This window comes from Ascidiella aspersa, chromosome 2 (genome assembly GCF_963924565.1).
Source record: "Ascidiella aspersa chromosome 2, kaAscAspe10.2, whole genome shotgun sequence".
Classification (NCBI taxonomy): domain Eukaryota; kingdom Metazoa; phylum Chordata; class Ascidiacea; order Phlebobranchia; family Ascidiidae; genus Ascidiella; species Ascidiella aspersa.
Genome location: NC_139448.1, coordinates 28,728,830 through 28,756,145, shown reverse-complemented (window position 1 = coordinate 28,756,145; position 27,316 = coordinate 28,728,830). Strand labels below are relative to the sequence as shown.

At 35.8% G+C, this 27,316-nt stretch overlaps 3 protein-coding genes across 4 annotated transcripts in view; 2 read left to right on the top strand and 1 right to left on the bottom strand.

Moving 5' to 3' along the window:
* LOC146164716 (beta-1,3-N-acetylglucosaminyltransferase manic fringe-like) overlaps positions 1–27,316 on the top strand; it is a 66,943-nt gene that overhangs the window by 19,788 nt on the left and 19,839 nt on the right. The window lies entirely within an intron of this gene.
* On the top strand, positions 839–5,979 carry LOC146164719 (beta-1,3-N-acetylglucosaminyltransferase radical fringe-like). The gene is made up of 6 exons (XM_083380801.1): positions 839–903; positions 1,412–1,471; positions 1,595–1,715; positions 5,080–5,168; positions 5,256–5,421; positions 5,833–5,979. The coding sequence occupies exons 1-6, from the start codon at positions 839–841 to the stop codon at positions 5,977–5,979; spliced, it is 648 nt and encodes a 215-aa protein (XP_083236927.1).
* On the bottom strand, positions 12,532–19,649 carry LOC146164718 (beta-1,3-N-acetylglucosaminyltransferase radical fringe-like). Of its 2 annotated transcripts, none has more exons than XM_083382068.1 (8): positions 18,345–19,648; positions 18,181–18,272; positions 17,947–18,006; positions 17,677–17,797; positions 14,702–14,790; positions 14,126–14,291; positions 13,531–13,717; positions 12,532–12,754 (listed from the first exon to the last, which is right to left on the bottom strand). In XM_083382068.1, the coding sequence occupies exons 1-7, from the start codon at positions 18,660–18,662 to the stop codon at positions 13,571–13,573; spliced, it is 993 nt and encodes a 330-aa protein (XP_083238194.1). In that variant the 5' UTR covers positions 18,663–19,648; the 3' UTR covers positions 12,532–12,754; positions 13,531–13,570. The 2 variants fall into 2 exon arrangements, with proteins under 2 accessions (XP_083238194.1, XP_083238195.1); XM_083382069.1 differs by lacking the exon at positions 12,532–12,754 and adding an exon at positions 12,763–13,075 and having other exon boundaries at positions 18,345–19,649.

Here is a 27,316-nt window from a genome sequence, read left to right as displayed (position 1 = left end):
CGCCCGTTTAAATAGCTTAGTTAAAGTCGTTTTTTATCGTTTGTTGCCGCACTCAATAAACCAAACCAACTAAAGCGCGACACAGGCTTTTTGTATTTCATCTTTTTTATTTGTTTTCTACGTGCTTGTCGGCGCACATTTGTTACGGACCAATTACAATTAGCAAAACAGCATTTTGTGACACAAACCAGTGGACTTATTTTTGAACAGCATGGGATCATCGCTTCAAGTTTCTTGTAGAAAACCAAAACCAAAAAAAACTATTGAGTTTCTTAAGACTATAATCTCTAGAAGGCTGGTTGTAGGAGACGATAATTTCGTATTTTTTTATTAAGTTCTGGTTGCTGAGTAACAGTTAATTAGGTCGTGACATGAGCGTCTTCGTTCGAATTCTTAGTTCGCTAAGGTTTATTTGCGACAAAAGTAAACTTAATAATCGTCCTAACCCCAAAACTCAACCCACCGCCTAACACCAAACATAACCCATATCTCAAACCTAACCCAAACCCTTGGGAAACTTTTACTGTTGCCTACGTTGCCTCATGGCCAAACCAAAACTAATCACTAACCCAACACAGATAAAAGACTGAACTATAGTGATTAATGTAAGCCCGAACGGTCCGCAACGCCGTACCCTCCGCTTTAACTACAAATTATGGATTGCATAATATTAACGCATTACTCTAAATGTTAAGCGTTTAAGCTGCACATTTTTAGTTAAAATTTTAATCTTAATCTCGCATTAAGAGTTTTTTACAACGCGCCTAATTCATTTTTTTAATACAGAAAATTATAATGCTTACAAAGAATCTAAGGTCTTTGTTCGCCAGCTATAGACATGTTTGTGCGACGAACTGCGTGGCTTGTGTGTTCCTCTTACTCTTCTTTTGCCACAACTTCACGGTGAAAAATAAGTTTAAAAGTAACATTGGACCAAGTTACGAGAAACTTGAAGTTGACCCCGCACGTATTGTGCTGAATGATGTGCTTTTTACCGTTAAAACTTGCAAGAAAAACCATCGTTCAATTGGAAGACTGGAAATGATTCTCAGCACTTGGTATAAAAAAGTTTCGAGAGATCAGGTATGCAATAGATTATGCATATTTTTTATGCTGGAAATTGTACAGAATATTTATTGCAAACTTTATATGCAGATCTATTTTTTAACGGATGATTTTGACGAAGAATACCGACTAAAAACCAATGGTCGTTTGCACAGCACATCTTGCGGAAATAGTCACAATAGGTTAAACACTTCACTTTTCCTGGGGGATTTTTACAAATCGTTTTTGAATCTATTAAAATATAGCGCCAGTTCTTTTGAAAATACACATGTCTTTCAAATCTTTTTTTATTTTAAATACTCTCGTTTTTACTTTATATTTTTAAAATCAGCTTGCTGTTGTTTAGAGATGATTTGTGCTGCAAAACTGGTGCTGAGTTCGACTTGTTTCTTCCCACAAACAAAAAGTAGGTAACTCATCCTTTTAGTTCGTGATTTTCAATAATGAGCCTTTATTTTGACTTTTCAAAGCTATTCTTAAATTTATTCAGTAAAAATAATTTGTCTTTCTTACGGTGTTCGTCATAAAGGTGGTGGTGTCGCTTCGATGACGACGATTATGTAAACCCCCAAATACTTTTGGAGGAACTCAACAAACATCACTGGAACGAGTCCGTTTACCTCGGCCGTAAAAGTTGGGACCATTGGGAGGTAATAATTGGTTTACATATGTGATGACGTAAAATCTACAGTTGATGAGAAAAAATGAGCTTTTTTACTTGTAGTTTGGCAAGCAGTGTTTTCCAACGGGGGCTGAAGGGGTTCGTAAAAAGGTCCCAGGGATCCGCGAATGCACTGAAAATTGATCAAACTTTTAAGTGTGCGGCAATAACTTGTCTTGTCGGGCACTTAAATAAAATAGAATCGCGAAATGTATTACCTATTTGGCTACATATTATATTTTTTTCTGATTGTCACGTTTACAAAAATCCAGAAATTTAGATTCGTATAGCCTTTGTTATGATGTCACAATACATCTTATTTTGATTGACGCATTAGCAACGGATCAGATTTTTACCTTAAACAAGGACCAATTGTTAAAGAGCAGGTGTGGGCAATTAGTTTTAACCGCGGGCCGCATGAGGAACTGTTCTGGCTGGCTGTTGCAAAAACAGGATGTCAAAGCAATATGACGTCATACTCTGACGCTACAAAACAAATAGGCTAACGAGCTTGCTATTACGTTAGGAAATGTGTGCAAATGTGCAATTTAAGTCGAATTTAAAGAAGAAAAAATTTGCGATGTTTTGGCTTTAAAATGCAAACTTTAATGTCGACTTAGAGGGGTACTTGACGCATTGGCCGCAGATAAAAAATGTACATTACTTGATATATTGGCGTTATTAAAGTTATTGGGCGCGTTGACTTAAATATTAAGGTTAAAATTTGTTAACAACTCGCACAAAAAAACTTACAATGTATATTTTTACTTTTGAGGGTTTAACTTATAGGATATGTTACTTGTGGTACAATGGTCATATCGCAAAGACGGTATAAATCGGGAAAAATACAAACATGGCCTTAACCAAATTAGGTTGACAAAATGTGAATCGGTATGTTTCAGATTTTAGAAAACGGCCGGTATTTCGTTCATATTTTAATGACGGAATACATTGGGCAATGAAATACATAAAAATAAAATACATAAAAATATAACTAATTAACACAATTTTTCTTGCACAGGGTTTTTCAACTGAGTCTAGCGTACTTTGGGCCACAGATTGCAAATGTGTCATTACTTATTTTTCTATCAAATCAAGTTTTAGAGTTATGAAATTTAAACTATTTTAGTGAAAACTTTTATTTTAGGCTCTAAATAGAAAAAAATACTTCAGGAAAACAATGTTCTAAATCCGAAATACATATAAGCCTAATTTTCATTGAATTTCCTAATCATCATTAAATTCCCGTTTAAATATGTTTGGTAACCATTATTCTTGCCATAACGACAGAAAAAAGGCGCAGTATCTTCTTTTATATTGGGCTTTCGAAACATCGCTTATTAAGCTTCCACAGTAATTATAGCGACCTACAACACTTACAGTTTCCTTGATGTCGCTCCTCTATCATTAATATCCTTATAGAATCGTTCACTTTGCTCCTCACTAGCGTCGCCAATTCGATTTTGCGGTAACATGTTGAGGTGACTGTGGAGGACTTACTTCTCATGTTGCACTCCAAGGAAGCTGAGGAGGAGTTCGTCTATAATCTCTTGGTAGTTGTGAGACTTCTTTTTCCATATGGTATTTGACCCCACCAGCGATTGCGTTCCAAGATCAAACTTCAAGATAGGTATCGTTGTAACAAAATGGCGGTCTCTAAGCAATGTAAATCTTCAGTCCATCTACTATCCCAACTCTCTTCTGCTCGTCGCTTATCCCAGGGGAAAAAATGTAAGCAAAACAGTATGAATCTTGATCTGAAGATTTAACTACGTCCTTTATCAATCCGAGTTTGATGTGCATCGGTGCTGGTGGTAGAGTGATGTTTTTGTGGTCAGCCAGTGGTTGTTATTTAGGTTATTGTTCCTGGGTATTAAATTGATCTTTGAGGGTCATTACTGTTCCACGAACTGCTCCTTCTAGGCTCTACTACCCCAGTATGACAAGAAGTATAAGTATTTGGAAACCGTTTCGCACGACAATAAAGTCTCCGTTTCGCACCACAATAAAACTAACCATTTTTCGGTCTACACAAATCAACCATTCGATAGCCTAAACTTGATGAGAGATGACGCTTATTGTCTGTAAATATGTCATAAAATCGGAAGAGATTAGGCTAAAAATAGAGTTTGGCGGGGTCATAACTAGATCCGTTCCTGGAAAAATTGTTTATGATATACCCAAACATATAGAAACTCGTCCTTCCTTTTTAACTCAGGCCTGCGGGCGGATTCGGCCTGCGGGCCGTATGTTGCCAAGGTCTGTTATAGAGAGTAAACAACAAAAATACCACGCATAATTCATAACAAGGGTATTTACTGTTGCACTGGATTGCGACAGTATAAAGAAAACTCATTTTCTTAGTGGAAAAGTTTTGGCCAAATATTAGCATGAAATCAGTAAAATTAAAGGAAAACAAACCCCTTAATTGTCCGCAAAATGGTCTCCAGCCATAAAACCGAAATAAGAACAACATAATATAAAAAAGCAGGACTAATACCGGTGCGCAATAGTTGCAATACCGTTTAAATCGGTATAAGTCCTAAAACAATCGGAAACGACGGAAGCTCTGTACAACATTTTACCTAACACCTAACGACACCCTTAAGTACACTATACTTACTCCCTAATAATTTCAACCCTAACCCATTTTCTAGTCCCGCCCATTACCCATTAATATCCCGAAACACGACCACAAACTGTGCCAAAACAGTAACGCCCTAACGGCGCCATTTAAATTAGGGCGCCCAACCGTTGACGTCAAAACGGCCGATGCCAGACCATGGCTCACCATTCGCATTATACCCTCTACTTACCGTTTGAGATGTTTTTTTGGCCATTTAACCCTTATTCCGATTCATTTACGACTTATTTCGACAGGTTTATATATTAATTAAACGATTGCGTTCTTCTTCAGCCGTGAATATTACTTTGTATTTGGCTTTATTATGTCGTTGGTTTAATACTATTATTTACAGATTTTTCTGCTTTAGTTATTGTTGCTTTTTTGAAGGTTAATTGGTAGCTTGGATATTTTAATTTTTTTTTTAATATTTGACTTAAACCGTCACAAGATATCCCTTTAAAAAATAAATTGTTGATTCAGCTTTTACACAATGAATTCAGTATAAAAGTTTAAAAAGCGGAAATCGTCAGAAAGATCAACCTAATCGTCAGAAAGATCAATGTCTACGGCTTTATCGAAACCTCAACCTCATTTCCATGATTGGGTATGATTATAGTTGTAACTAAGGGATCCGGCACTGACTGCGGCACTGAAATGATTACTCTTCCCGTTCACTCCGATTACTTTATATTCTTTGTACTCAATTGCCTTCAATATACCGTCACAGAGGAACGGTAATCAGTTCGATTTCGCGACCGGAGGCGGAGGAGTATGTGTCACAAGGCCTCTCGCGCAAAAAATGCTTCCTTTTGTCGGGTGAGTTAACTTTTTAAAATTAATAATTCTCAAAAGACTTTTTGTTTTATTTTTGTTAGTAATGGGATGTTGTTTTCGTTTTGTTAGAAATGGAAAGTTCGTTGACGATTGCAGAGAGACTGGGATGTCTGATGACATCAATCTTGGTTATATAATCACATACAAGTTAAAGGTTCCACTTGTCGAGTCTCATCGTTTTTACCACCCGTATAAAAACCTGGGCTTATTAAACACATCGACGTGGATGAATGCGGTGAGTTCAAAACAGATTAAAATGTAATATCTGTTTATTTCGGGTTTCTACCTGAAAAACGAACGTGAGTTTCTAGTTTTACCTATTCTAATAACATTACGTCATATGTCTATGTCGATAAATATTACTTAAAAGAAAACTGCTGTGTTTGACCCTTTTTTCTGCAGTTTTATGGTAAATAATGCTATATTTTAACCTTTATTTATTTTGGCGACAACTTCCTCCTTAAAACACTTTTAAGAACATTACAACATTTAACTATCCTTATTAAAACCCGTATGCGCATCCTTTTTACTAATTCATTTGAATTACAATATCGGAATCATTTCGCCTATCTTGTGTTTTAAATTAAATTTAAAAAAACATGTTGTGCTCAATAGAGGTGAAAATGCAAAGCTTTCTTTCGTGCAGGCGGTTATTTGCTACAGTGACAAAAGCAAGCTGGACATTCCGCCATCAAACAACACTTTTAGCTTGAAGAAGGATCCGAGCAGGTTTATCTCTGTTTACTGCTGGCAACATTCTAACGATCCAATGTGTGCGTCTTTGAGGGAATGATCAATATGCCTGACTGTTTCTTAGCTTTAATAGAAACCTGGTAAGCTTGCTTAGGAAAAAAAATACCGTGTACCTATTCATATATATACAATATACATATTGTAACAAGAGGTTTGGCCCAGACCACAACTCTACTAACTGTTGAGTTTGTAACATAACTAGAGCTGCAATGAAGTTAGAGCCTGTAATTAACAAAATAGTCAGATTTATAGTTTCCGATAATATCGGTAAGGAGCCGATACCCGATCAGGTCGTGATATACGGACCTACAGGAAGTGGCATGGATTGCACAACACTGTGTTCTACCCATTCACATAAGTTAAATATGGCTGGATATAGAGAAGCCCGTTAATAGAGGTGTGTGCAATCCATTCCACTCCCTGTAGGTCCCGTTAATAGATACTACTCAACGCCCGTTAAAATATACTACTCATCCACCCAATAAATTGGTAACCATCCTATGTTATTCCATTTTGTACGATTTACAATGTGCAGCTTTTACGAACTTGCTACTGCCAGGCGCACGTCCCGATTCCCCTGTCCGATCACAAATTAACCCACTCAGTCGACTCCGGAGGCCTGCGTCTACAACTGAACCTTGGTTGTTCTATTTTTAGCACCATGTGACTTTCTGCCTAATAATATTGCAGTTGTATTTGTTCTATATTGCGTGTCTGTAATTTCTCGGTTGCTGCTTTCATATAGATAGTTACAAAAATCACAAATTTGAGCTGTAATTTTTGATTGTATGACGCTTTTGTAATCAAATCTTGAAGAAATAAAGGCCGATCCAAAGTCATTTTGATTTTCCCAGATTCTGGTGTCTAGGACACTTCAACTTCGGAGTCAGATGCAGGGGAAAAAATTGAACGCGAGAGCGATGTCTTCTTTTAAGCTTCCGGTTGACACATATCGCTAATCTACAAAACAAAATCTACTACGACATTTACTGTGCTATATCAAATTGATCAAATTGAATATATTTCCCTTTTGTAGTGTTCGCCAATATGCTATTTATGTAAATCAAATCGCTAGTAAACCATAAAAATGATACTACGAATCCCTTGTTTGTTTTTCATTGGTTAACAACCCAACAATCGGGTGGTTGTATGGCAAATTAATACAAAAAGTTGATTTATAAGAAACTGTTGGTTGTTCTTAATTCGAATTTAGACCAAAAAAATGATCAAGAAGCTTGTAGATTTTTGTGATTTGGGCCCAACGGTTAGGGGTGCATTTTTGTAAAGGGGGGTTGAAAAAAAAATTAAAAATAGTGTTTTGTTAATGAAATATTTTCTTCCGGGTGGAGACTAGGGTTCCTCTCCGGGAATGTTTCGACGGGAAATTCCCGGGATTTCCCGCGAATTAACAATCCCGAATCCCGGGAAATTATTTATATCCATGTTATTCGGCAACATAGAAAAACTTAAAAAATATTGTCGTTTTTGACTAATATAAAGAAAAAAATAGTACCAACCATGTTAACGTCGTTGCCTGAGTTGCTTTATTTGCGCTTACCAGCGGATAAACTTGATTAAATTTATTCTACCAATAAAAATGCATGCGCTTTTTTTCGAATAAAAACAAATAAGGGTCCTGTGTTTATTACGAGAAGGTCTTGTACGATTGCAGAAGCAATACTACAGAACATAAATGGGCGCTTCTTCAGTTATGAACGTATAAATTAATAAAAAATACGGTCTTCAAATACCGCATACCACAACGCATGTTATTTGGGTTAGGGTGCGGGTTAGCGTTAATAATACTTGACCAACCCTCTCCCAAACACTAACCCAAACAATATGAGTTGTGGTATGCGGTATTTTTTTTGTTTTGTTTTTTGCATAACTTTCCACGTACATAGGTGAAAGAACGCCCATAAATGAGCTTTATTAAATGTTTGAAGCTAAAATAAAAAAAATTCAAACGTCATAATGACATAAATTTATGCATAATTTTTTTGCGGGTTACCGGGATTGCCAGGAAGTTTCATTTTTCAATCCCGTTTCCAGTGAGTGAAAAAATCCGGGAAAAAGAGGAACCCTAGTGGAGACTGTTTTTTGTTTATTGCTTCAGGGTCATCAAACATAGAGTATTTTAATTGATTGTAGGTTTTTTATTAATAGGGGAAAATAATTTGTTTTTTTTATTTGGTTAGAGCAGTGTTTCTTAACCTTTTTTACTTGGTGGCGCACGTAGAGACATTTGAAAACGAAGCGGCGCACCTTGCGAGCGAAGCGAGCGCGAAATTTTTGAGGTGTACCGGTATTTCTTATAAACTGCTTGAAATTTTTTGTTATATAGGCTTTATAGTTGCATATCTGTAAAGGAAATCTAGCCTTGGGACCAAAATAAGAACAACAGCAACTTCGGAATGAAAGTCAGTTAGGAATATGGCGAAGATAGGACTAATAACTAATATCCCCCCCCTATAAATATCACTAACTCCCCTAATATTTTCGACCCTAACGCAAATGCTAACACCACCAACTAACCGCCCACAAGCCCAAACAGGGCCAAAGCAGCGGCGACCAAGAGTCGACAGCAAACGGCCAATGCCAGGCAGGTCCCCACAATCATCCCATACACACTTTCCCTACAGTCTTGGACGTTATGTTGTCCATGTAAGTATTTTTCCGATTAATTTTGGACTTATTTCGACATGATTAGGTCTTATCCAGACTATTTAATATCTTATTCTGTCGTGGTAATTACTGCGAATTTGGCATTATTATATCGATGGTCTTACCACTATGGTATTGTAGATTATTATTAGATGCTGTTACTTTGAAGGTCTTATTGTGTTTTATATTTAAAAGTACTGTGGAATCAATGAGCTAAGCTCAATAGGAAACATATCACAATATTTTTCCTTTTGCTCGCGGCGCACCGGTTGAGAAACGCTGGGTTAGAGGTCAAGGGGGAGAGAGGGTTAAAACACTAAGCGTTTTTTTATGGAAAAATATTTGCATTTACGTCGGAAGGGATGTCAGATAATTTTCGGCCCATATCTGTTTTTGCTTGCAGAAACAAGTCAAGGAAAAGTTTTGGGATTTGTATATGTACATCAAAAGTTTTTATGCATCTGTAAAGTCATAGGCGAAGGCAAAAAAATTTTCGGCCAAGAGAAAGTAGCCTACAACTCAATATAAACCGTAAAACGAGTAAACCAAAGTGTAATATATAAAATTACAAAAATTAACCTGGTAAATAACCCTATTTATAATGACCCAATTATTAAGCCACACATAAAAATAAGTCCCTGAAAAATATCCCCTGACAAAGCATAGAACAACCGCAACCCTGTCTAGTTATATGGGCCGAAAATTTATTTTCGGGACATATCTTGTTTTTGCCGCTATTTATATGGGCCGAAAATTTATTTTCGGGACATATCTTGTTTTTGCCGTTATTATATGGGCCGAAAATTTATTTTCGGGTTATATCTTGTTTTTGCCCGAAAATGTTTCAGACCGATTTTTGTCCGGAGCTTTATAGAAAAAGTATACATCGTAGAACTTTTAAATTTTCAGACATGGCGTAGAGAGGTATTAAGGTGCAATGTCGAGGTTTATGAGGCTGCACCCCTAGATGCCTTTGACTGAATGGCAAAAACCTGAAATATTGCGTTTTAGCTATCTGTAGCTAACGACTGCCATCTAGCAGGAGAAAAACTTCCATACAGAATTCGTTCATATTCGCCTGCTTTGTCCAGCTCGTGAAGTGACGAAGCGTCTGACCGCCTGCTGCGCTTTATTGTCCCGCGCGTAAGACTTTCATTGTGCCGCGTCCAAAACTGGGCGCGTGCGACTTGCATTTTAAAAAGAGGCTTCTCTTTAGTAAAATTACAAAATGCTCCTAAGAAACAACATATTTTACCGCCGCGAATTTAAATGCGAAATCTGGTGGCAATATACACCTCTCTCTCTTTGCACCAGTTTAGCATGTTACCAATCCAACATATCAACACCAGGCCTACACAACTTAAAATTGTTTGTTGATATGTTGGAATGAAGCAACATACGAAACAGGTGCAAATAGCAGATATTCTCCAAATATGTTTTTTCAAATATTCTCTAAATCGTATTTCATTTTATTGTCGCGGTAATACACAAAGAGGTAAGGCCGTGAATAAACTTTCACCCACCGTGCAATTAACGCAGGAAAGCATTGCGAGTCGGGATGTTCAAAGCAGAATATCGCCGATACATTTATAATGCTTTAAATGCGGAGTCAGTGCTTTTTCGGGCGACCAATTACTTTGCGATAAGCTTCGCCTAAAAATCAAGTGTCAATAGGGTGTATTTACCGCCGCAAATTTAAATGCGTAATCTTGAGGCAGTCTACGCCCATCTGTTAGCACCTGTTGTGCATCTTGCTCCAACCAACATACCAACATCAGGCCTCAACAACTAGCAAAACTTTCGATTTAATAGTTTGCGTATTAGGCACATAGTGTTTTTCATATTGTTTGAAACTACAGATTTAAAGCCTGTTTTAACAGTGATTGCTCGGACCTAGCCATGGTAAAAATTTACCGAGTAAAAGTTTGCAAAAGTATAGCAAACCATTGGCGTTAAACCATTTTAAGTCTTTAAGAGAATGATAATATTTGCTTTTCAAACACGTAAGCTGGTCAAAATGTAATAAAATGGCCATACGCATTATCTACGTAAATTCTATATGTCAAATATATGTTTCGATCATTCCCCAAAATCTACGCCATTTTTGAACCCCTTTCGCATCAAAGGCGGGCTCGTGCGACTTGCATTTTAAAACGAGGCTTCTCTTTAGTAAAATTACTTAATGCTGTTAAGAAACAACTTATTTTACCGTCGCAAATTTAAATGCAAAATCTGGTGGCAACTCTAATCCAACATATCAACACCAGGCCTACACAACTTAAAATTGTGTGTTGATATGTTGGATTGGAGTAACATACTATACAGTAGAGATGTTCAAAGCAGAATATCGGCGAATCATTTATAATGCTTGCTTTCAATGCGGCGTTAGTTTTTTTTCGGGCGACCAATTATACTTTTCTAAACAAAATACCGCCAATCCATTGGTCATTTTGTAATCCTTAAATCATAATTGGTTTGTAAAGTCAGTGCCAGTATAGAGCACTAATACAACATTCAGATGCACTTACAAAATATATTTACCTTTTCTTTATTGCAATGAGATTTTGTAGGCAGGAGCAATGTTGGAAGTGCCCCAATCGCTAATCTTTTTCTTGTTGCATGTGCAATAATTTTCTCTTTTTCAAAATGGGCTTCACAAATCGACGCCCTGAATATATTATTTTTTTCTTAAAACGAGCACCTATATACAGAAAAACAGCAACCTACGTTTTTTTATGTAACATTTGTTTAATTTTGTCATTTTGGCAAGGATCTCTAAACTGCAAAGTAAAATGACGCAAGCTTGTCCTGTGCGCTTTTTCCTCTTCATTTTTTGCCAAATCTGATCTTCCTATCGCAAACAAAGACCTAACAAACTTTAATCGGTTTGTATAATTGCACCCCGGAATGCAACAGTGTGTCATGTTCACTTTTTTCGTCCACTGTTGTATCAAGCGACATTGGAAAGGTCGAATCTTACCCGGTTCATCCAAGCGTGACCGATCTGCCGATATTTACGAGTGTCGCCTCTAGCATTAGTGCTCTATGGTGCCAGTGGTTTTTAACCTATGGTAAGCTGTCGCCTACGTTATGCTGCAAGCGTTCGTCGAACGCCAAAACTCAGTATTCGTTACTTCCTCCTAGCAGCTGAAACTGGGCATAATCAAATTATAAACTTGCAGATATAAAGGTTAATTGGCCAAACTTTCAATTTATAACGTTACGTGACACCTTGGCACATAAAAGAGATTCGAATTTAACTTGAAATAACAGCATTGATGTTTCAGGGAACGTTCTCACCGAACCCTTGAAACAGCTGCGTCGATTACAAGGGTTCGATCGAACCCTGGTTAAGAACCACTGGTCAGTGAGAATGCAAATTTTGCTTATTATTTCATTCAACATTTAAAACAATCCTTACATATAAAAGACATGCCAAAATCGGGAAATGCTAATATTAAGTAGGTTGCCAATAAAAAAGCCTACCGTAGTTTAGACATGCATTGGTGTACTTAAGATAAATAAGGTCATGTTCTCTATAGGCTTCCTGTACGTTTATTATGGAACCAGTGGCATTGACGATTGTAGGTTTCCTTAGTGTTATCACTTAACACATTGTTTACGATTTAAAGTGAGGCTAAAACCCTTGTAACAATTTTAATCAATTCACGGTTTCTTTGGAACATATTGTTAACAGTAAGAATACCATATAAATGTAGTAGTGTTTGATTATTTATTTTTTTAACTTGACTAGAGATTTTACTTTGTTTTACCTAGATTTATTGATTGCAGAACACTATTTCAGAAAACCGTAAGTTACGTTTTTATTTTTTGCTTTGTTTATAGACTAGGAAATATAGGTTTTATATATACTTTGATGATTACTTTTTGTCCTCGCCTATATTCAACGATCCTGGCTACACAGAATTTTTTATTTTAACGCACGATTTAGTCCAAAAAATACGTATATCACTCATTTACTGATTGCTCGACGAAAATCAATTCAATATAGCACAGTAAATGTCGTAGTAGATTTTGTTTTATAGATTAGCGGCATGTGTCAACCGGAAGCTTAAAAAAATACATCGCTCTCGCGTCTAATTTTTTTCCCTGCATCTGGCTCCAAAGTTGAAGTGGCCTCACACCAGAAACTGCGAAAATCAAAATATATTTGGATCCGCCTATATTTCTTCAAGATTTGCTTACAAAAGCGTCATACAACCAAAAGTTACATCTCGAATTTCTGATTTTTGTAACTATCAATATGAAAGCAGCAACCGCGAAATTACAGACACGCAATATAGAACAAATAGAACTGCAATATATTATTAGGCAGAAAGTCACGTGTGCTAAAAATAGAACAACCAAAGTTCAGTTGTAGACGCAGGCCTCCGGAGTCGACTGAGTCGGTTAATTTGCAGTCGGACACGGGAATCGGGACACTCGCCTTGACAGTAGCAAGTTCGTAAAAGCTGCACATTGTAAATCGTACAAAATGGAATAACATAGGATGGTTACCAATTTATTGGGTGGATGAGTAGTATATTTTAACGGGCGTTGAGTATCATCTATCAACGGGACCTATAGAGAGTGGAATGGATTGCACACACCTCTATTAACGGGCTTCTCTATATCCAGCCAAATTTAACTTATGTGAATGGGTAGAACACAGTGTTGTGCAATCCATGCCACTCCCTGTAGGTCCGTATATCACGACCTGATCGGGTATCGGCTCCTTACCGATATTATCGGAAACTATAAATCTGACTATTTTGTTAATTACAGGCTCTAACTTCATTGCAGCTCTAGTTATGTTACAAACTCAACAGTTAGTAGGGTTGTGGTCTGGGCCAAACCTCTGGTTACAATATGTATATTGTATATATATGAATAGGTACACGGTATTTTTTTTCCTAAGCAAGCTTACCAAGTTTCTATTAAAGCTAAGAAACAGTCAGGCCTAATGATCATTCCCTCAAAGACGCACACATTGGATCGTCAGAATGCTGCCAGCAGTAAACAGAGATAAATCTGCTCGGATCATTCTTCAAGCTAAAAGTGTTGTTTGACGGCGGAATGTCCAGCTTGCTTTCGCCACTGTAGCAAATAACCGCCTGCCCGAAAGAAAGGTTTGCATTATCACCTCTATTGAGCACAACATTGCTTTTAAAATTCAATTTATTACAAAAGATAGGCGGATCGATACCGATATTGTAATTCAAATGAATTAGTAAAAAAAGGTGCGCATACAGGTTTTAACAAGGATAGTTAAAGGTTAATGTTGTATAAGTGGTTTTAAGGAGGAAGGTTAATGCCAAAATAAATAAAGGTTAAAATATAGCATGTTTTACCATAAAACTGCAGAAAAAAAGGTTAAACACAGCAGTTTTATTTTAAGTAATGTTTATCGACATTAGCCTATGACGTAATGTTATTAGGTAATAACTAGAAACTCGACCAATGTTCTACGGGTAGAAACCATAAATACACAGATGTTTAATTTTAGGCTGTTTTGAACTCACCGCATTCATCCACGTCGATGCGTTCAATAAGCTCAGATTTTTATAAGGGTGGTAAAATCGATGAGACTCAACAAGTGGAACCTTAAGCTTATATGTGATTATATAACCAATATTGGCATCATCGCCCATATCAATCTCTCTACAAAAGTCGACGAATTTCCCATTACTAACAAAGAGAAAAATACGTGTTTTTTTCTATTTGATAAATTATGCAAGAACTGCTATAGAAAAGATATCTATCGCATATATGGTCATTAACCTGCCTGATTTTTACAATTCTACAGATTCGTTTAAATAAGCAGGCATATTGTAAATGTTGCAGGGAATTTATCTGAATTCGCTTTGAAGGCAGTTTGTTACGATTTAGAAGTTTTAGTCCCTAATATGAGGGTTTTAATGAAATTAATTCATTTTTTTGTTATGATTAACCTAAATCTAAACACTTAAACCTAACGTATAAGAGAATATTCCAAATTAGGACAATAATAACCAAAATTAGGTTAATGATCTGACATATATGTGATTAAATTCTTCAAAGACTTCTAACTAAACATTAATGATAAAAGCCTAACTCACCCGACAAAAGGAAGCATCTTTTGCGCGAGAGGCCTTGTGAAACATACTCCCCCGCCTCCGGTCCCAAACTCGAACCGATTATTCTTCCACTGTAACGTAAAAAAGGGGTTGGAAGGCAATTAAGTACCAACAAGGAGTTAAAGGCATCGGAGTGAACGGGTAAATTAATCATTTTAGCGCCTTAGCCATTGCCGTATCCAGGGGCGCACGCAGAAAATTTTCCAGGGGGGGAATCACGGGCGTAACCAGAAAATCAAAAAGGGGGTCCTGAATTTTCAACTTATGGAATTCCCCTATTTTTCGTCTGACGTTAATGAATAATGACGTCATAAAACAGTGACAGTATGACGTCATAGAACTAATCAGAAACAGCCAAATACGTCCAGCAAAACGATCACGTGCGTCGTCGACAACCCTGTCAGGCGCCAGCTGCGAAATCACGGTGTACATGTTAACTTCAGGCCAAAAAAAAAAACCAAGACCGTGAAAAATGTGTGATTAATTGTCGTAGAATCACACATAATTCGACTATCAGCAGCGCAGTTTTCAAGTTCCATGATTACAAGCACGTCTTTCACCACCTGCAATACTAAATTAAGATCGTAATGTCGATGCTACACCAACATCGGATTTTTTAAGGGATCGCTAACTTACAAATAACTATACCAAATTACGGTTAAGTTTTCGATACAGCCGTAGACATATCATGTCCTGGCAATTTCCTTTTTTAAACGTTTATATCAAATTCAATGTGTAAAAGTTGATTTAACAAGGTTTAATTTTAAGGGATATTTTGTCGCGGTTTATTTCAGTTAGAAAACAATTTTAAAACCATACTTCACGCTCAAAGCATTACCCAAACTGAAATATTTAAGGTACCAAATTAAACCTTTAAAAAAGAACTGTGGAATAACTTATATCAAGCAATTCGTTTTCCATGCAAATAAAAATGCCACAATCTTTCTTATTCTCATAAACAGGAATTTTTTTCCGGGGACCACACAATAAGACCTAAAAAGCTACAATACCTAAAGCACAAAAATCTGTAAAGCAATAGTATTAAGACCAACGACATAATAAAGCCAAATACACAGTAATACACATGGCAGAATGAAAACGTAATCGTTTGTCTGAATAAGTCCTAAATTCATCGGAATAAGGCGCATAGCCAAAATAACGTCTGAAACTATGGGAGGGGGTACGGGACGATCGGGGATCATTGGTCTGGCATCGGTCGTTTTGGTGTCGACGTTTAGGCGCCCTAATTTGAATAGCGCTGTAAGGGCGCCGCTATTTTGGCACCGGATATTTTGGCCCCGTTTGGGGTTATTGATGGGTAATAGATTGGGTTACAAAATGGGTTAGGGTTGAAACTATTGGCGGAGTTAGTAACTAATGCACTTAGGGTCTTAGGGATGTGGTTTGGGGTAGGTAAAATGTTGTATAGGCCTGCTTCTGGTTTAGGACTTATTCTGATTTAGACCGTATTACGGCTATTATAGGTATTATAGTCCTGATTTTTGATGTTTTCCTTATTTCGATCTTTTGACTGGAGTGTTTTTTTCAATTAGCAATTGAATCTTGCTTTAATTTTACTGACTTAATACCACTACAGCCAATATTTCCACAGAGAAAATCTGAGTTTCCTTTGTACTATTGCGATCCAATGCAATACTAAACCTGTTTAATATTTACGCTTCATTATAGTTTTGTTTTTTACCGTCCATAACAATTGGTCCTTGCTAAAGGTTAAAATCTGATTCGTTGCTGATGACACGCATTAAAATAGGATACATTGTGACATCATAACAAAGGCTATATGGTTCAATAATAACTAATATAAATCTCAGCAAAAAAATAAGTAATTTAAATCCATTAAAAAAAGAAAATTCACAATATGTATACAAATAGTTAATACATTTCGCGGCTTTAATTCAGTTTAGTGCCCAACGAGTTATTGCCACACATATAAAACGTTTGGTAAGTTTTCAGCAGGGAGTTGAAATTTGACTTTTTCGATTCAGATTCGGTTCGGGTTCAAGGATTTTTTCGGAATCCCGTTCAGTTTCGGTTTCGGTTTCGAGCATTTTAAAAGTTCCGGTTCAACTCCGGTTTAACCTTGGTTATTTTAAAACCGGTTCATAAAGTTCCGGTTCGGATACAATATAAGTTGCGTTAAATCTAAAAATGTGGGTCAATAAATATAGCCTAGAGAATAATCTTTGAATTGCAAGTCATTTAATCTAAGTTGCATAACGTATTAAAAATCAGCAACTCATTAATAAAATATCTAAAAAATAAAATAACAAGTTTATTTAATTATTATTATTCATATTTTTTCATAAAATTTCGAAAATGGCGTAACTTGACTCTGTAAAATACAATCTGTGACTTCATGCTGGAGTGAACCACTTTTGTTTACAGGTTCGGGTTCGGTTAAGGTTCAGGTTCTTTCAAATTATTCGGTTCAGCTCAGTGGTGGGATTCAGCCGGTTCGCACCGGTGGCGAAATTTTATGAGATCAGCAAACTGGTTAGCATTACTGGTTAGTGTCAATGGATTTTTGCATCTTATTCCATGCATTAATTTTTGAGATCCAAGTAGCCCACGTGTTTGTTTGGTTTTTCAAATGTGCAATGGTCAAGGTCGCACGTAACACTTTTACATTTTGAGTTAATTGCTATAATTGTAGTAATTTTTTTGTGTGATTGTTTGTCTAAAAATTTAATTGTTGCATCATAAGTACAAGTCATGAGACAGCTCCTGCTTTTTAGTGTGGCTGACTGTGGCTGTTAGCCGGGATGACATTCAGCCGGTTCGCAGTTCGCAACATTCGCTGGAACCTGAGGATGCATCCTTGACCCCTGGTTGAAAAAACACTGCTTGCAAGCGTTGTGCCAAACACAAATAAAGAAGTTCGTTTTATATCATCACCTGTAGATTTTACGACATCACATATGTAGATCAATTATTACCTGCCAATGGTCCATACTTTTACAACCGAGGTAAACGGACTCGTTCCAGTGATGTTTGTTGAGTTCCTCCAAAAGTATTTGGGGGTTTACAAAATTGTCGTCATCGAAGCGACACCACCACCTTTGTGACGAATACCGAAAATAGTCAAGTTATGTTTTCTGAATAAATTTAGGAATAGCTTTGAAATACTTTTTTTATTAGATTGTTTATATAAGTCAAAATAAAGACTCATTGCGGAAAATTTCGAACTAAAAGGATGAGTTACCTACTTTTTGTTTGTGGGAAGAAACAAGTCGAACTCAGCACCAGTTTTGCAGCACAAATCAACTCTAAACAACAACAAGATGTATTTAAAAAATTAAAGTGAAAACGAGAGTATTTAAAATAAAAAAAATATTTAAAAGACATGTTGTTTCTTGAAGTGTATTTTTGAAAGAACTGGGGCTGCATTTAAATAAAACACGATTTATTAAAAATCCCTCAGGAAAAGTAAATTTTTGAACCTTTTGTAAGTATTTCCGCAAGATGTGCTGTGCAAACGACCATTGGTTTTTAGTCGGTATTCTTCATCAAAATCATCCGTTAAAAAATAGATCTGCATATAAAGTTTGCAATAAATAGTCTGTACAATTTCCAGCATAAAAAGTATGAGTAACCCATTGCATACCTGATCTCTTGAAACTTTTTTATACCAAGTGTTGAGAATCATTTCCAGTCTTCCAATTGAACGATGATTTTTTTTGCAAGTTTTAACGGTAAAAAGCACATCATTCAGCACAGTACGTGCGGGGTCAACTTCAAGTTTCTCGTAACTAGGTCGAATGTTACTTTCAAACTTATTTTCCACCGTGAAATTGTAGCAAAAGAAGAGCAAGAGGAAAACACAAGCCATGCAGGTCGTCCTAGTAACATTACTATTGCAGGCGAACAAACACCTTCGATTCTTTACAAGCATTATAATTTTTTTCTGTAGTGAAAAATGCATTAGGTGCGAGTTGTAAAAACTCTTGATGCAAGAATAAGATTTAATAAAAAATGTGCTGCTTAATAGCGTAACATTTCAAGTAATGCGTTAGTAGTATGCACTCCATAATTTGAAGTTAAAGCGGAGGCAGCAAGTCAAAAGCTGACACGCAGCGAAATGGTACATTTATTAAGTTTGCTATAACACCAACAAATGCAAGTTAATTATAATAATTTGATGCACTCAGTTTTGGTATAGCTATTGCGTTAAGTTTAGGGTCTTGGTTATTCGAGCTTTATTAGACAAAAAATCATACGGATAAAAATATGTAACGTGACGTCACAAGGTAACACTATTTTGGGACGTTATAAAAATCTTAAGAAAGCATTGGTTATCGTTTGATCTGGCGCTAAATGTTAGTCTAAATCTTTTTAACGAGTGGGCGTCAAAATATTAAAAAAATAAAATATTTCAGAAAAGAATCGGAACATTCTCCTATGCTGTTAAAAAATAAGTCGACTGGTTTGTGTCACAACCAGGGAGTCGAACCATAACCGAACCAGAACTTTATGAACCGGTTCTAAGTCAATTTTTTTTAAATGTTCCCGAACTTGAACCGGTTTTTGTAAGATTTTAAGGAGCCGAACCGGAATTTGCCGAAAAGTTTTAAAGAACCTGAACCTTAACCGAACCCGAACGAAAGCGGTTCACTCCAGCATGACGTCACAACTTGTATTACACAGAGTCGAGTTACGCCATGTTCGATATTTTATGAAAAAATATAAATATCGATTAAATAAAACGTGGATTTTTTTATTTTTCAGATATTTGAATAATGATTTGGTGTTTATAATACGTCACGTAGCATTTTTTTTATTTTAAATGACTTACAATTCAAAGAATGTACTCTACATTTATCGACCCACATTTTTAGATTTAACACAACTTATATTGTATCTGAACCGGAACTTTATGAACCGGTTTTGAAATAACAATGGTCGAACCGGAACTGAACCGGAAAAGTCAAACGGTTCGACTCCCTGGTCACAACACAAAACTTATGTGGTTTCTGTTTCAGTACGTTCTTTTACAATTTGTAACAACTCCATAAGAAATGTGCGCCAAAAAGCACGTAGAAAACAAATAAAAAATATGGTCAAAAAACGCCTGTTTCGCGCTTTAGTAAGTTTAGTCTATTGAGGGCGACAAAAAACAATCATAAACGTCTTCAAATAAACTATTCAAGCGGACGCTTTCTGCTCCTAGTTCAAACTCAGACACACCAAGTTTAAAAACTTTTTCACAGCAGCTCACTTTCACTTTTACTCAAATGAAAACCCGATAAACTAAAGGCTATCTAGGTCTAGAACTCTAGGCCGACGTTTGCTTTGATATATTTTTCTCACCCTTTATCTAAAAAGCACATAGGCAGACAAGACCAAATGAAAGTAGACGTGGTTGCGGTTGTTGTATATTTTGTCAGAGTGTATTTTTCAGGGCCTCATTTTCATGGGTGGTTAAAAAATTGGGTCATTATAAATTGGGTTATTTACCAAGTTAATCTTTGTAATATTATATATTACACTTTGGTTTATTCGTTTTACGGTTTATATTGAGTTGTACTTTCTCTTGACTTGTTTCTGCAATCAGTATATTCAAACCGAGTTTACCGCAAATCGTAAATGCATTCATTTCTCAGCTGAGGTTACGGAACTAAATTTAACTACAACTGAATTACTTTACAGGCGGGTTAGGGCTGGCAAATATAAAGCTGTCTTCCACAGACCATTTTCTCATTTCATTCTCTGCCGGATGAAACTAAATATCATGATGGTCGAGCGAGAGGAAAATACATCCCTCGACAAGCCCATACAAAATATCCTATTCTTCTTTGTTACGGTAAAGTTCACATTCGGTTGTGCTCGGCTGGTGCACAACAACCTCATTCACACATGGTGTCATCTAAATAACGTCTGGCTGATTGAATAGCCACACCTAAGCCTCGCCCATTCAATTATAGCGCCAACTGAACAGGTCGGGTTGTGCTTGACTGCCGCATTATAACCCAGGGCAGAGGCGTAGCTACGGAGTCGGTTAGGTACATATATCCCAAAGCGCCGAGGTATAGGGGCGCCGAAATGAGGCTTTTTATAGTTTGCGTCCGTGCGCAAAATACCTGGTTACGCCTCTGACACAGGGTTAATATTAACTATTTATTTGCGCTCTCCAATCAGCACTAACACAAACAAAATATCATTTGCCAAAGACATCTGCACGCCGTCTGCGAATTTTCGTTCTACCATTTGTTTATCGCCTGACTAAACCTGTCTTTTTATGTCTTTGACTAAACCTGTCTTTTTATGCGTTTACATACTTATTGTATAAAACTTACAACGCCCTAACTTAAGGTTTGCAAATAAAGTTTTTGCTGTTTGAATATAACTATAGAAAACAATTCGTTCGAAATAAATATAAGAACAGAAATTGCTTCTGTTTAGACCAGCGGTTTCCTAACTTTGCAAATAAATATGCCTGGTGAACACGTTGCAATTATTTTGATATTTCGCGGCCAGTTCAACCATGTTTCATGCAGCACACTATATAGTGCAGTCACTATTCTTTAATGCAACACCTTCCTAACTAATGCGAACGATTTACTGATAACAGCTACTACACTAATATATGCTTTATAATGTCGCATGAGACACCATAAAACACGCTATATGATCGAATAATAAAGCATAACTAAAGATAATAATGATCAGATAATGTTTAAATATAGACTAATGTTTAACGACATTGGCTAAAGCCTAATATTGAAAAACTTAAAGACTAGTTCTCCTTGCGGATCGTCTGAAACTGCTGTACAGACCCAGTTGGTCCGCGGACCCTGGTTTGGGAACAGCTGGTTTAAACTAACTTTGAACGTAAATAATAAGGACAAACAAAACGTATTCTACAGCAAACTACATTCGGTATATTTAAACTGAGTTTTTAGCAAATCGTAAATATTTATGCTGCCATATAGTTGAAAGTACGAAACCCAATTAACATAAATTGAATCAACATACAGGCGAGTTAGGGCTGACAACTATGAACAGAAAAGTTCCATATTTCATTCTCTGCAGTAGCGAAAAAAGTATCCGATTGTCGACCAAGCAGCAAACATATTCGTCAAGCGAAACATCGGGGGCTTTTTTGTCACAGTGAAGTTCACGCTGGGCTGTGCTTGGCTAAACACAACAACTTCACCTTATTCAACCAGCAGGCAAACTCGTTGGCTTGTTAATAAAAAAAGTCTCCTGCCCGAACATTTCGTGTCATATTTTGTTTGCAATTTGCACCCCAGCTGAAGGCCCATTGGTAAATAGACTTCTAAACCCTTAAAACGTCATCTACATATAAGCTTCCATCGTGTCTGGATATTTAAAGTCTTTCCGAATTATAGTTTTACTGTAAAACTCTGGACAAAAAACGTTCTGAAACAAACCAAAAAAAACATAAAAAAACTAGACGGGGGTGCGGTTGTTGTATATTTTGTCAGGGGGAATATTTTCAGGGCTTAGTGTTTATTTTCAATTTTTACTTTATTTTATTTTTTTTATTTTATTTTATTTATTATTTTTTTTTTTATTATTTGTATTGTGTACTTTATATTATATATTTTGTTTTTTATTTTCCTTAACTTGTTTCGGCAAGCAAAAACAGATATGGACCGAAAACTTCCCCACTTAACTTATGCCTTTGATGCGAAAGGGGTTCAAATATGGCGTAGAATTTGGGGAATGATCGAAACATATATTTGATAAATAGAATTTACGTAGATAATGCGTATGGTCATTTTATTAAATTTTGACCAGCTTACGTGTTTGAAAAGCAAATATTATTATTCTCTTAAAGACTAAAAATGGTTTAACGCCTATGGTTTGCTATACTTTTGCAAACTTTTACTCGGTAATTTTTTACCATGGTTTGGGCCGAGCAATCACTGTTAAAACAGGCTTTAAATCTGTAGTTTTAAACAATATGAAAAACACTATTATGTTCTCAATACGCAAACTATTAAATCGAAAGTTTTGCTAGATGTTTAGGCCTGATGTTGGTAGTATGCTGGTTGGAGCAAGATGCACGACAGGTGCTAACAGAGAGGCGTAGACTGCCTTAAGATTTCGCATTTAAACTTGCGGCGGTAAATACACCCTATTGACACTTAATTATTAGGCGAAGATTATCGCGAAGTAATTGGTCACCCCCCAAAAAAAAACTAACGCCGCATTGAAAGCAAGCATTATAAATGATTCGCCGATATTCTGCTTTGAACATCTCTACTGTATAGTATGTTACTCCAATCCAACATATCAACACACAATTTTAAGTTGTGTAGGCCTGGTGTTGATATGTTGGATTTGAGTTGCCACCAGATTTTGCATTTAAATTTGCGGCGGTAAAATAAGTTGTTTCTTAACAGCATTAAGTAATTTTACTAAAGAGAAGCCTCGTTTTAAAATGCAAGTCGCACGAGCCCAGTTTAGGACGTGCCACTTCGCACAATGAAAGTCTCACGCGCGGGACAATAAAGCCCAGCAGGTGGTAAGTCGCTTCGTCACTTCACAAGCTGGACAAAGCAAGCGAATATGAACGAATTCTGTATGAAAGTTTTTCTGCTGCTAGATGGCAGTCGTTAGCTACAAAGTGCTAAAACGCAATATTTTAGGTTTTTACCCCCCAAGCAAAGGCCCCTGGGGGTGCAGCCTCATAAACTTCTACATACCACTTTTCGCCATGTCTGAAAATTTGAAGGTTCTACAATGTATACTTTTTCTATAAAGCTTCGGACAAAAATCGGTCTGAAACATACCATAGGAAACCAAAAAAGACTAGACGGGGGTGCGGTTGTTGTATATTTTGTCAGGGGGTATATTTTCAGGGCTTAGTGTTTATTTTAAATTTTTGCTTTATTTTAATTTTTTTATTTTTTAATTTTTTTTTTTAATATTTTGTATTGTGTACTTTATATTATATATTTTGTTTTTTATTTTCCTTAACTTGTTTCTGCAAGCAAAAACAGATATGGGCCGAAAACTTCCCCACTTAAAATATGCCTTTGATGCGAAAGGGGTTCAAATATGGCGTAGAATTTGGGGAATGATCAAAACATATATTTGATAAATAGAATTTACTTAGATAATGCATATGGCTATTTTATTAAATTTTGACCAGCTTACGTGTTTGAAAATCAAATATTATCATTCTCTTAAAGACTCAAAATGGTTTAACGCCTATGGTTTGCTATACTTTTGCAAACTTTTACTAGGTAATTTTATAGCTTGGTCCGAGCAATCACTGTTAAAACAGGCTTTAAATCTGTCGTTTCAAACAATATGAAAAACACTATTATGTGCCAAATACGCAAACTATTAAATCGAAAGTTTTGCTAGATGTTTAGGCCTGATGTTGGTATGCTGGTTGGAGCAAGATGCACAACAGGTGCTAACAGAGAGGCGTAGACTGCCTCAAGATTTCGCATTTAAATTTGCGGCGGTAAATACACCCTATTTGACACTTAGGCGAAGCTTATCGCGAAGTAATTGGTCGCCCGAAAAAATGCTGACGCCGCATTTAAAGCAAGCATTATAAAAGTGTCGCCGATATTCTGCCTTGAACATCCCTACTCGAAATGCTTCCCTCCGTTAATTGTACGGTGGGTGAAACTTTATTCACGGCCTTACCTCTTTGTGTATTACCGCGACAATACGATGAAATACGATTTGGAGAATATTGGAAACATCGTATTTGGAGAATATTTGCTATTTGCACCTGTATATTATGTTACTCCAATCCAACATATCTACACACAATTATGAGTTGTGTATAATAATATAATAACTTATGGCTTTGAAGCGAAGGGGGTTCAAATATGGCGTAGATTTTGGGGAATGATCAAAACATATATTTGATAAATAGAATTTACTTAGATAATGCATATGGCTATTTTAATAAATTTTGACCAGCTTACGTGTTTGAAAATCAAATATTATCATTCTCTTAAATGACTAAAAATGGTTTAACGCCTATGGTTTGCTATAATTTTGCAAACTTTCACTACACTGTCAGAACGGTGTTTAAATTTGAACACCAAAACGGTCTAATCACGTTTAAAATCTAAACACTTAAACACCTAATTTAAACACCTTTGTGTTTAATTTGAATTTTGATGTTTAAATTCTAAACACCTGAACGATTTTATGCTAAACACCTGATATTTTGACGTGTTTAACAACGAATATTGGGAGATTTTAAGCACAATTAACGATTTTAAACACGTTGACGTTTAAACACTTGATATTTTAACACGTTGGTTGTTAGACATGTTTAGTTCGATACATTCTTGCAAAGTTATAGCTTAAGCCATTTATGTTGATGTTATGAGACGCTGTTGAGAGAGGTATTGTTATTTTAAAGCACTGAGCGGTTGTTTTATGTACGATTGCGTCTATCGATTTCGTCAAATATTAAACAAGTTAACATATATGGCCTAACAGATCACAATAAACAAAATTACTTAAATCATGGTTTCCTAACTTAACATCTGTTCGGCCTATTTGGCATTATGTTAAAATAATAAATATACGGGTTAGTGCGCTTAACGCGCCATTAAATCCAATATATGATTTCATTAATGTAGCTTGCCTATAGCTTTATATCAAAGTACAAAGCGAAGCTGTGCGGTTTTGTGCCGCCATGACCTACTTAAATTGCGCCAGCAATAAAAATACGCGCGATGAAAACAATCTACGGCACGGATTTTTTCTAGAGAAAAGCTGTATCGCCATGAAGCTTGTATATTTTTCAAGAATAAATTGTTTGACATATGACGAACAGTAAGTATTCTTTATTAAGTGTTCTATTTACGATATAATTTAACTAATTATAGTAATTATCTTTTGTTTTAAAACAATTTTCTGTGTACATATAAAGTTCATTCAATAAATAAAGTTATAAGGTATTTGAAATTGATTCGGTCCGCTGAACAACGCACTGGCCTGTGACGAACGCGGGATATTGAAACGTCAAACAGAGAAAATGCTTAGAACTTTTACAAGTTATACATTACAGTTAAAGCCGGTTTTGCGTGTATTTGGCTTTCGAGTTACTAACATATATGTTAAACAAATACTATAAAGTGTATAGTGGTGACATATATACTTTAATTTGCTTTTTGATAAATGTGTAGTAATAATGTTTTATTAGCTGTGCAAGACTGTCAGGTTTAGAATCTAAAATGTATGTTACAAGAGCCTTGTCTTGGAAAACGACAACTGAATTTGGATTTTTGTTTCGGAATTTAAGGTTTTGCATTCATAAATCCAAAAGCAATGAAAGTTGTAAAAGACTATTTCATGATGAATTGTTGCTTTACACTTTATGAATGGATTAAATTAAATGAATCATTCAAGGTTTGTATGTTTTTTTATCCTAAATAATTTAATTTTTCTGTTAAACAATCAAGTATGCTTTTAACAATTTAATAATATTAAAGATACTAAGATTACACTGCTTTGTTTCAGGGCAATCAATGACAGCCAACCGATTGCTCTTTTCGACTTCAAAAATTAAATTTTACTTACATATTTTACATTAATATAGTTAATTCACATTTGGCTTTTATTTTGTATGTAGCGGCCAGCGAGGAAAACTATTGCTTTTCAAAATTGACTAATATATAAGTTTTTTTTAGAACCTTTCATCATAGAATATGTAAAAAAATATGGTAAATATTATTCCAACATTTTCACCAATTTTGATGTTTTTTCAATCCCTATAAAATTTCTGAGGTACTTTGATATGTGTTTTAGCTTTAATTTATCATTTCCATTGTTTATATCTTACATTGAAGCTTTAAATGTGAAATTTAATCTGTAGTACTTTGGAATGCTTCTGGCCCTTTAATAAATTATATAGTTTAAATAACTTTTTTATTTATTTACAGGAATTTTAACTGCAAAGTGTAAGATGGGAAAATAAAAGTCTGTGAAAAAGTTCAAGTGGAAATCAACAAAAGAGTATAGATCACAAGGTAAACAAACTCAAATTTTCTTTTTCTTAATCTTAAGTTCATTTATCCAATTTTTAAATTTGTGGTAAATACATTTAATTTGCATGTGTTGTGTCTAATGTGTTGTGTCAACGCGCCTAATTCATTTTTTTAATACAGAAAATTATAATGCTTACAAAGAATCTAAGGTCTTTGTTCGCCAGCTATAGACATGTTTGTGCGACGAACTGCGTGGCTTGTGTGTTCCTCTTACTCTTCTTTTGCCACAACTTCACGGTGGAAAATAAGTTTAAAAGTAACATTGGACCAAGATACGAGAAACTTGAAGTTGACCCCGCACGTATTGTGCTGAATGATGTGCTTTTTACCGTTAAAACTTGCAAGAAAAACCATCGTTCAATTGGAAGACTGGAAATGATTTTCAGCACTTGGTATAAAAAAGTTTCGAGAGATCAGGTATGCATTGGGTTATACATACTTTTTATGCTGGAAATTGTACTGAATATTTATTGCAAACTTTATATGCAGATCTATTTTTTAACGGATGATTTTGACGAAGAATATCGACTAAAAACCAATGGTCGTTTGCACAGCACATCTTGCGGAAATAGTCACAATA